This window comes from Camelina sativa, chromosome 11 (assembly GCF_030686135.1).
Source record: "Camelina sativa cultivar CO46 ecotype springtype chromosome 11, ASM3068613v1".
In the NCBI taxonomy this organism is placed as follows: Eukaryota; Viridiplantae; Streptophyta; class Magnoliopsida; order Brassicales; family Brassicaceae; genus Camelina; species Camelina sativa.
Genome location: NC_141890.1, coordinates 39,023,102 through 39,032,371, shown reverse-complemented (window position 1 = coordinate 39,032,371; position 9,270 = coordinate 39,023,102). Strand labels below are relative to the sequence as shown.

The 9,270-nt window shown below is 36.2% G+C and overlaps 2 protein-coding genes and 1 long non-coding RNA gene across 3 annotated transcripts; 1 reads left to right on the top strand and 2 right to left on the bottom strand.

Moving 5' to 3' along the window:
• The first annotated feature begins 365 nt into the window (after positions 1-365).
• LOC104725375 (pentatricopeptide repeat-containing protein At5g48910) lies at positions 366-2,599 on the top strand. The gene has a single exon (XM_010444040.3). The coding sequence runs from the start codon at positions 502-504 to the stop codon at positions 2,440-2,442; it is 1,941 nt and encodes a 646-aa protein (XP_010442342.1). The 5' UTR covers positions 366-501; the 3' UTR covers positions 2,443-2,599.
• Positions 2,600-3,293: 694 nt separating this feature from the next.
• LOC104725374 (uncharacterized) lies at positions 3,294-4,758 on the bottom strand. The gene is made up of 4 exons (XR_757900.3): positions 4,283-4,758; positions 4,133-4,193; positions 3,944-4,029; positions 3,294-3,703 (listed from the first exon to the last, which is right to left on the bottom strand). It is a non-coding gene; the product is annotated as an uncharacterized LOC104725374 (long non-coding RNA).
• A 389-nt stretch (positions 4,759-5,147) lies between these two features.
• LOC104725373 (putative pectate lyase 20) lies at positions 5,148-9,270 on the bottom strand. The gene is made up of 6 exons (XM_010444039.3): positions 8,983-9,270; positions 8,539-8,604; positions 6,049-6,691; positions 5,840-5,943; positions 5,627-5,765; positions 5,148-5,543 (listed from the first exon to the last, which is right to left on the bottom strand). Exons 1-6 carry the CDS (start codon positions 9,060-9,062, stop codon positions 5,322-5,324), a joined length of 1,254 nt encoding a protein of 417 aa, XP_010442341.1. The 5' UTR covers positions 9,063-9,270; the 3' UTR covers positions 5,148-5,321.

Sequence of the window (9,270 nt, the reverse complement as noted above, 5' to 3'; positions counted from 1 at the left end):
CATAAGATTTTTTTTTTTTTTTTTGAACTAAACATAAGATTTTGTTTTTATATTTCATTATTTTGTAATAAAAGCATTCAAGAATAGAAAGAAAAAAAGTTACCGGAAGCATTAAGTGATTTGTGTAAAAGTTACAAATTCTATGTTATTCAATCATGGATTTTAGAAAGTCTCTTGAAATCCACTATTATTGAACTGATGATTTAAAAATCTACTTTAAAATCCACTGTTATTCAAAACAGTTTGTGGATTTGGATTTTAATAAGTTTTAGGGATTCTGGAGGATTTCAGAGGATTTGTTTAGTTAAAAATATAGAAATCTAAATCTCATAGTTTTAGATGGGATTTGAAAGAATTTTACTATAAATCATATCAACTTCCCTAAAATCTATCACCAGCTTTAAAATCTATCACCAGCTTTAAGACTGTTGCCACTATCCTCATATCTTGTTAATGAGTCTTACAGAGAGCCACACGATCCCTTCCTGTTCTTGATTCTCAATGAACCCAACACAGACCCTTTACTCTCCCGGCGGGAACTCTCCGGCGACACACCCATCTTCACTCTTCCCTCAAATCAACAGATGCCGAACTATAAGAGACCTCTCTCAAATCCATGCCGCATTCATCAAATCGGGTCAGATGCGAGACACTCTCGCCGCCGCAGAGATACTCCGATTCTGTGCTACCTCCGATCTCCATCACCGTGACCTCGAATACGCACATAAGATCTTTAATCAGATGCCTCAACGAAATTGCTTCTCTTGGAATACTATAATCAGAGGTTTCAGTGAGAGCGATGGAGAAGACAAAGCTGTAATCGCAATCGCATTGTTCTGTGAGATGATGAGCGACGAGTTCGTTGAACCGAACCGGTTCACGTTTCCTTCTGTGCTTAAGGCTTGTGCGAAAACAGGGAAGATTCTACAAGGTAAGCAGATTCATGGGTTGGCTTTGAAGCTTGGGTTGAGCTGTGATGAGTTTGTCATGAGTAATCTCGTTAGGATGTATGTGATCTGTGGTTTGATGAAAGATGCTTGTGTGTTGTTTTATAAGAACATTATAGAGAAAGATATGGTGGTGATGGCTGATAGAAGAAAGAGAGATGGTGAGGTTGTGTTATGGAATGTTATGATTGATGGTTATATGAGACTTGGTGATTGTAAAGCTGCACGGATGCTGTTCGACAAAATGCGTCAGAGAAGCGTTGTTTCTTGGAACACGATGATATCAGGTTATTCGCAGAACGGGTTTTTTAAAGATGCTGTTGAGGTTTTCTGTGAGATGAAGAAAGGAGATGATTTTGATATCCGTCCGAATTATGTTACTTTGGTTAGTGTTCTTCCTGCGATTTCACGGCTCGGGTCGTTAGAGTTAGGAGAATGGTTGCATTGTTATGCGGTGAATAATGGTATCAGGATTGATGATGTGCTTGGCTCTGCTTTGATTGATATGTACTCGAAATGTGGGATCATTGAGAAAGCGGTTAAGGTGTTTGAGAGAGTACCTCGAGAGAATGTGATTACTTGGAGTGCGATGATAAACGGGTTTGCTATACATGGACAGGCAGGTGATGCTATTGAGTGTTTTTGTAAAATGAGGCGGGCTGGACTTCAGCCTAGTGATGTTGTTTACATCAATCTCTTGACTGCTTGTAGCCATGCTGGGTTAATAGAAGAAGGAAGGAAGTATTTTAGTGAAATGGTGAGTGTGGATGGGTTAGAGCCTAGGATTGAACACTACGGCTGTATGGTTGATCTATTGGGTCGTTCTGGTCTTCTTGATGAGGCTGAGGAGTTCATACTTAATATGCCTATAAAACCAGATGATGTGATATGGAAAGCACTTTTGGGTGCTTGCAGAATGCACGGAAATGTCGAGATGGGCAAGCGTGTTGCGGACATTCTGATGGATATGGTTCCTCATGACAGTGGAGCTTATGTGGCCCTCTCAAACATGTATGCTTCACAAGGAAACTGGTCAGAGGTTTCAGAGATGAGGCTGAGAATGAAGGAGATGGATATAAGAAAAGATCCCGGGTGTAGTTGGATCGACATTGATGGCGTGCTTCATGAGTTTCTTGTGGAAGATGATTCTCACCCGAGAGCCAAAGAAATCAACTCAATGCTCGTAGAAATCTCAGAAAAACTGAGGGTGGCCGGGTATAGACCAATCACCACACAGGTTTTGTTAAACTTGGAGGAAGAGGATAAAGAAAACGCACTTCATTACCACAGCGAGAAGATCGCTACAGCGTTTGGGTTGATAAGTACGAGCCCTGGCAAACCAATACGCATTGTTAAGAACCTACGCATCTGTGAGGATTGTCACTCATCCCTTAAACTCATCTCAAAAGCTTACAAGAGAAAGATAACAGTCCGAGACCGGAAACGTTTTCACCATTTCCAAGATGGTTCATGCTCGTGCATGGATTATTGGTGAAAGTAAAAACAGAAAGACTTTTTTTCTCTATAGATACAGGCAGCACACACGGTCTGTTGTTTCTTTGCTGGTTCAACATTGATAATAATTGAACTTTTGTAGTCTGTAGTTTAGAATCTGATAAGACAAAAATCTTGATAACATCATTTCATTTCAAGATGAGGAGTACGTTCATATATAATTTGAAGATTGAATTTCGTAACCCATAAAAATTATGATAATGTTTAACTAAGTTTACGTTATCGAACACTCTAGGAGATCATTGTGCACCACAACTGTAGAAACAGTTACAAATGTACCGATCAGAGCCTGGTGGCTTCTCAACACAACTTCCGAATCCATTTAAATTCTTGAAACACCGTTCTCTACACTTTGCCAACAAACATTGTTTCCCCTGCTCTAGTTCTTGTATGCATCTCTTTTGTGCCTCAGTTTTGGGAACAATCGACAATACTGCAACCAATAGTGAGTATATAAGTTCATAGATATGTATGAATAGATTGAAAACTGTATATAAGTTATAACATTAGTATGCTTCATTAGCTTAATATTTCAAAACTCATTCTATATTAACATATTAGATCGTTGAGTATATACAATAATATGAAATTATAACTTATAAGAATAAAGTTAATTACCTGAGAAGAGAACCACAAAAACTATGAAATAAGAAAGTAATTGTTTGTTCATGGTGCGAGACTTATTAATATTTGAAAAATGTCAGAGAAAGAGATCGAGTGAACTGTGAATTTTTTGATGAGAATCATGAGCTCATGGCCAACAATTATATACAGCACTCTAGCTTAGAAGACGCAATCATCATTCAATATTAATTAACTAGAGAAGATATATAATTATACGCAGAGAGATGTATAGAATCATATAAGGGAGAAAGATGATTATAACACAGTTTACTGCCAGAAGAACAAACTTAGTATGGCAAGTATATAAGTAAAATTAGGGAGATTTGATTTTAAAGGATTATTTTTTACAAATTTTTGTATTAAAAATTTGTAAAAGCCATCATTTGATTAACTCAATGACTGCATAATTGCCAACTGTAGCCGTTAATTATGGATGGTTTAGGCCTAAATTCTCTGCGATTACCACCAGTTCTACCGGCAACACAGACAAGGAGCAATGGAACCTTTGGGCTTTGAGCAAAGAGCTGAACCTTGAGACTCCGCTTGGTAGTTCTCACTCACTGGTTAACCCGTAAGTACCAGAAGCAACTCAGGAAATGTGCTTTTCCACAGCAGCTCTGATTTAAAGACAACATTCAGACAGTGAGATTATTAGAAGTCAGATTCCCTCTTAGTATCTACCACAGAAACAGGAGTAAAAAATAATTGTTCAAGTCTTGTATTGGTTAAATTTCAAAGTGTTACGATAATACGCTTTTAAGATGATATAAATTTAACTACATGAAATGGTTATAACAACTATCAAATGGCTATGTCTGTCAGTTGCAGCCATCCGTAGGCACGCCGGTCTCGTATACCTTCGAGCCATGGATGCTGCTGACTCAACCGCAGGTCTTATCTTCGTCATTGCTTTTTCTACTTGAATTCTGACACCAACATTCTTCTGCTTTTTTGAAATGCCAGAGAGGTTATTATTAGGGATCTAGAGAACAGAAATTGATTGTGATAACACTTACATTAGAAGCAATGAGGTTGAAAGTAGAAACCTTTTCTTGAGAGCATTGTGTCTCTAAGATGTGGCTGCATGTACAAGTCTGCTTCAGTGTACTGTAATAAAACAAGGCTGGGAGTCAAAAAGTTGTCCTATAAAGCAACAGAAAGATAGAAGTTCTTACAAGGAGGATGAGGACTTATACCTTTCTTAAGAGGGTTCCAGTACAGTTAGGATAGTTTGGGCAAACTGTTCACCGTTCACGTACGGTCACCGAGCAGACGAAAGTTGGGGCTGCGTGTCGTGTATTTGCAAGACTCATCGTCACACTTTTGAAGCCAAAATGCACAAGAAACATTTCGTAAGCATGACTTAGCTTAATTTTACAGTAATATTAGGTATCTAAAACATTTTATAAAGTGATTTGGGTAGATCTCAGATTGTAAAGTAAACTTTAAAGAAAAAAATAGAGAATGGACATTTACGAAAAGAGGCATTTTAACCAATTCCTCCAAATAAATTACTCCTTTAGATACAATTAAAATTAATAAAGATAATACATGTGACATGTTAGGAAGGAAAGATTAGCATAACAGAGTGTTTAGTGAAACAAATATTTAATGAAGGAGAAACAAGCCATTGGCCAAACCTATCTTATCAATATCAACAACATAACATGACAATGATATTAAGGCCCTTTCTTTTACTTCCTCATATGCTCTCATGTGGTTCTTGTCTCCTCTCACGTGGTTCCACCACCACCACCTTCACATCCCCTCTTATTCCCATTGACACCATACCCCACACTTCTCCATCATTAATAAAGATGTTATCATCGACTAAGCATGCTCAGTCCGGCTCTAACCCCCATTTTAACTTCGGTCTACGACTCCATAGTAACACCCGAACAACATGTAGCATGCTTAGCCTAAAACACGAGATGGGCTACTCTTAGCCCTTAGCCCAGCTGATGATAAATTTACTAACACTATGCATTGTATTCATTTCAAAGCATACGATCCCCAAAGAAGTGCTACGTTTTGTTATCCTAAGATGAGAGAGTAAAGGAAGAGTTCCAACTTTGTTTGCTTTTATAAATACATCAATAATTGGCGGTGAAACAAATCATACAGCTTTATAATACAGTTGAGGCAGTTTTTAAATCAAGCCTCTGACATTTTGAATAGTGCTATTGCCATGTATAATGCAAGAACCCAAAACAAGATTAAATTCTTAGTAAACTATTAACACCGGCGACCACCTCTGCAATTAAGAGCACCGGCATTGTAGGTGATGACACCAACAAGGGATGACGATTTGGCAGCTAAACTTGAAGCTCTAGCGTAGCTAGCTCCAAGTCCTGATCCAGAACGTGTAAAGAAAGCTCCGTTTAAGAATAGATCTCCTTCTGATCTCCAATTCCAATGCCTCCATTGCCATTGCCCTGCATAGTCTCTCTTTGTCACCTGAAACATGCATCCCACCAGTTTGTTGTTGTATGAATTTAGATGATACCATAAAGGTCTGTCCTTTGAGCTAGTCGACCTACCTCTTTCGCAAACCGGTTTCTTGGGGCGAGATATCTGTTTCCCTGACTGTTAATGGTAGGACTCGCACTGCCACCAATCGCATACATTTCCCAATGCGTGTAGTCATTGTTAACTACATGAAAATATCCATGCCTACACCTACAATTAATGAAAAAAAACGTTTATTTTGTCGAGTTTTCTGAAGATAAAGCTCATAAGTTAGGCCAAAATACCTTGGCATTCTCTGAATAAGACCTTCACCAAAGTGGTTATAAGCGATTGTAACTTGCATAACCCTGTCCCTTGTATAGGTATCACTATGCCCCAATAACATAACCTGTCACAACGCAATCCATTAATGATTAATCCTCACTACCAAAAAAAACCCTAACTTTCGATTCAAGCAACCAAAAACTGTAGAAATTCTGAACTAAATTGTTACCTCATTGTGGTGTGTGAAGTAATTGTTGGAGATGGTAATGGCAGTTGAAGCCATTACAGCATCAATAAGCCCATCAGCACAATTCGAAAGCGAATTATGATCAATCCAAATATGACTAGACCCAAAAATGGAGATCCCATCTCCATCAGCCATAGTTCTCCAACCATAATGCGAAGGAGAGCTTCTAACCATAGCGTTACCAGTAGGTCTACAATCATGAATATGAATCCCATGGATGATAATGTTAGTCACGAACTGAATCGTGAGACATGCACCATTAGCTATGTGAACATTAACGCCACGACCATCGATTGTTTTGAAACTGTTCATGATCAGCTCTTGTTTTAATGTAATGACCATGTCACGTTTAAAGACGATCCAAAGTGGCTCTTCTTGAATCACTGCGTGACGTAACGTTCCCGGTCTAGGGTTAACCGGGTTATCGTCGTTTGGGTCACTTACTACGTAGTAACGACCGTCTCGGCCTCCGATTGCGTTGCGACCGAACCCGATTGCGCAATTGGCTAGACGTTTTCGCCTGAATTGCCATTTCCGGTCACAACGCCAACAATCGTCTATTGGGTTTCCTGTAGAGCATGAGAAGTATCCTAGTCTTCTTCTCGCTGTGCTGTTCTTAATGCTCCTGTGAACCATTAAAACCGGTTATTCAATGCAATGTTCCATCAAAACCGGATTTATTGAACCAAATAAAAATTTAAATTGAACTAATTGGGTCGGCCACTTAATGTAAATTGTAAAAGCTTAAGGGTCATTTGGAACAATATTTGCGTCGGTGGGAACATATATTGCACAATCAGGAATGTTCAATTTCTGTTGACAAAAAGAAAAAGAAAAATTCCCATACATTTCTATATAAAAAAAGGAAACAAATTGCTAAAAATCTTATAAATGGCGTGAATGATAGAAGTTGTCTTTTAAGTAACAATCCGACATATCAGGCGTTTATCCAAAATTCCAAACTATTTTTCGGTTTCTTCGTAAGAACAATTATAGAATTTATTTAATGTAATAAATCTATTTTTCTGACAACATTTATTTGATGTAATATAATTAGGCTCTAATTTACTATATGCATAAAGAACAAAATTTAATTGGGGGCATATTTAGACTGTTTCACTTACACATGGTAAATGAATAGTATGTCGGATTTTATTACTCAAAAGCATTTTCAACTATTACCACCTTCGCTATAATATTTTATTTTATTTTAGGGCAGCATAAGAAATTTGTTTTAAAAATTATTTTGAAAGACAGAAACAAATCAACAAATGTGCATATCCTCAAAAACTATTGCAATTAGTAATAACGAGATAAGACCGAAACTACTGTTACCAAAGAAAGAATTGGGGAGAACACAGCACGAGGCAGATGCATGGGGGCTGGTGGGCAAACCACTGTTCTAAAGATTAGGTGTTGGAACATTTACACATGTTTTCTCTTTAAAAACAAAAACAAGAACATTACACGTGTTTTTGGACCAATGTCTACAATAATTCCATAAGAGTTTTTTTAAACGAAAATAATTTATTTCATCTATATAAGAACTGGTGGCATTGCATTAAATGAAGAATCCCATCCAAATCCAACTCAACTAAATGAAACCATGTTATGCATGATGTTTCATGTCTGCTCCTCCACCCATAACTCTGAATCGCTCAGTAAAGAATAAGCATAAACAACTCATTCTTTACTACTTTATCAGAATAAGATAACATAAAAATCATTCTTAACTAATTATTATTTACTCAGACCCATTTGATTGTTCATTTTAAATATGAAAACCAAATTTCCACTTTTTTCTCAAGAAAAAATATTCCATGTTCAACTTTCTAAAAATTTATATCTTTAATATTACATGTATTTATCAATGATAAATGTGAAATCATAATATAGATCAATTTATTTTAGAGTCACTAAAAGATTTTCTTGTTGAAAAAGTCAGTGCGCGGGAACCAAGAAAATACTTTAGTTAAAAACGGTTAACTTTGTTACTATAAGAGAAAATATTTATCATATAGTATTATATACAGGAGAAAAGTAGAAAATAAATACAACAAAGAAAAAAAAAAGAAAAAAAAAACTAAAGTACGAAAAAAACAGAATCGAGGTGTAGTGTTTAGCCCTATGGATTTTGACCCTTTTGACCAGAATGTATAAAAAATTCTTACAGAAACACCATGTGAGCCCTGCTCCACATAAATACAACTTTCACCAGTTTTTCTGATTTTTAATTTTCTTAAAGTAATTTATAAAAGAAGATCACATGAATTTATCCAACCAAAAAAAACGTAAAGAGAAACTAGGCGTTAGAGTGTAACTGTATTTTAATTGTTTTTTTACTAATAACTAACCAATCGCATTAAACGAAATAGAATACTTACACTACTTGATTAGAGTACAAACAATAACCATGATCATTATTTATGTAATAAAGCTAAAACACAAAATTTAAGCAACATAGAAACTCACATGTCCACCATTGCAGCTACTTCATCTGGATTCTCAACTGCATGTTCATGCCATGTTTCATTAGACCTGAATATAACAATTTAATTAATTCATTGATCAAACAAAACTGCAATTACTATCTATAAACCCGAAATGAAACAACTCAATTATATAATAGCAATATACTAAACCTCACATAATCAATATACAGTACAATAAAACTCTAATAACACACTGTTGTTAGCAAATGGATCTGTACATGATCAATTTTAGAAAAAAAAAAAATATATAGAAGTTCCTTTCAATGTTTAGATCTATAATACAAAAATACAAATTATGATGATCAGTAAGAAAAAGGGTTTTCTTGTTCCACCATAGATTGAGTAGTTGGAACTTCAATGCTTCCATGAACCAGATCACGTAAAAGATTTTACTCAAAAACATTTCGATTATTATTGATGATACCTTGTGGAATCAACACCAGAGAAGAACATTGATAGGAGTAATGCAGAAGCGAGGAAGACAAGTACTTGCGTGGAAGCCATTGTTATTGCTGCTGTTCTGTTTCTTTGTCTCTGTCTGAGACAGAGGCTTGTGTCGGTCTATTGTGTAAGAAGAAAGAAGAAGAAGAAGAGAGTTAAAGAAAGGCTTCAGGGAATGAGTCAATATATAAGAGAAAAAAAAAATGGGTTGTGACATTTTTCACTAGAATAATGTTTTGCTTAATTAAACTATTTAGAATATAGATTATTC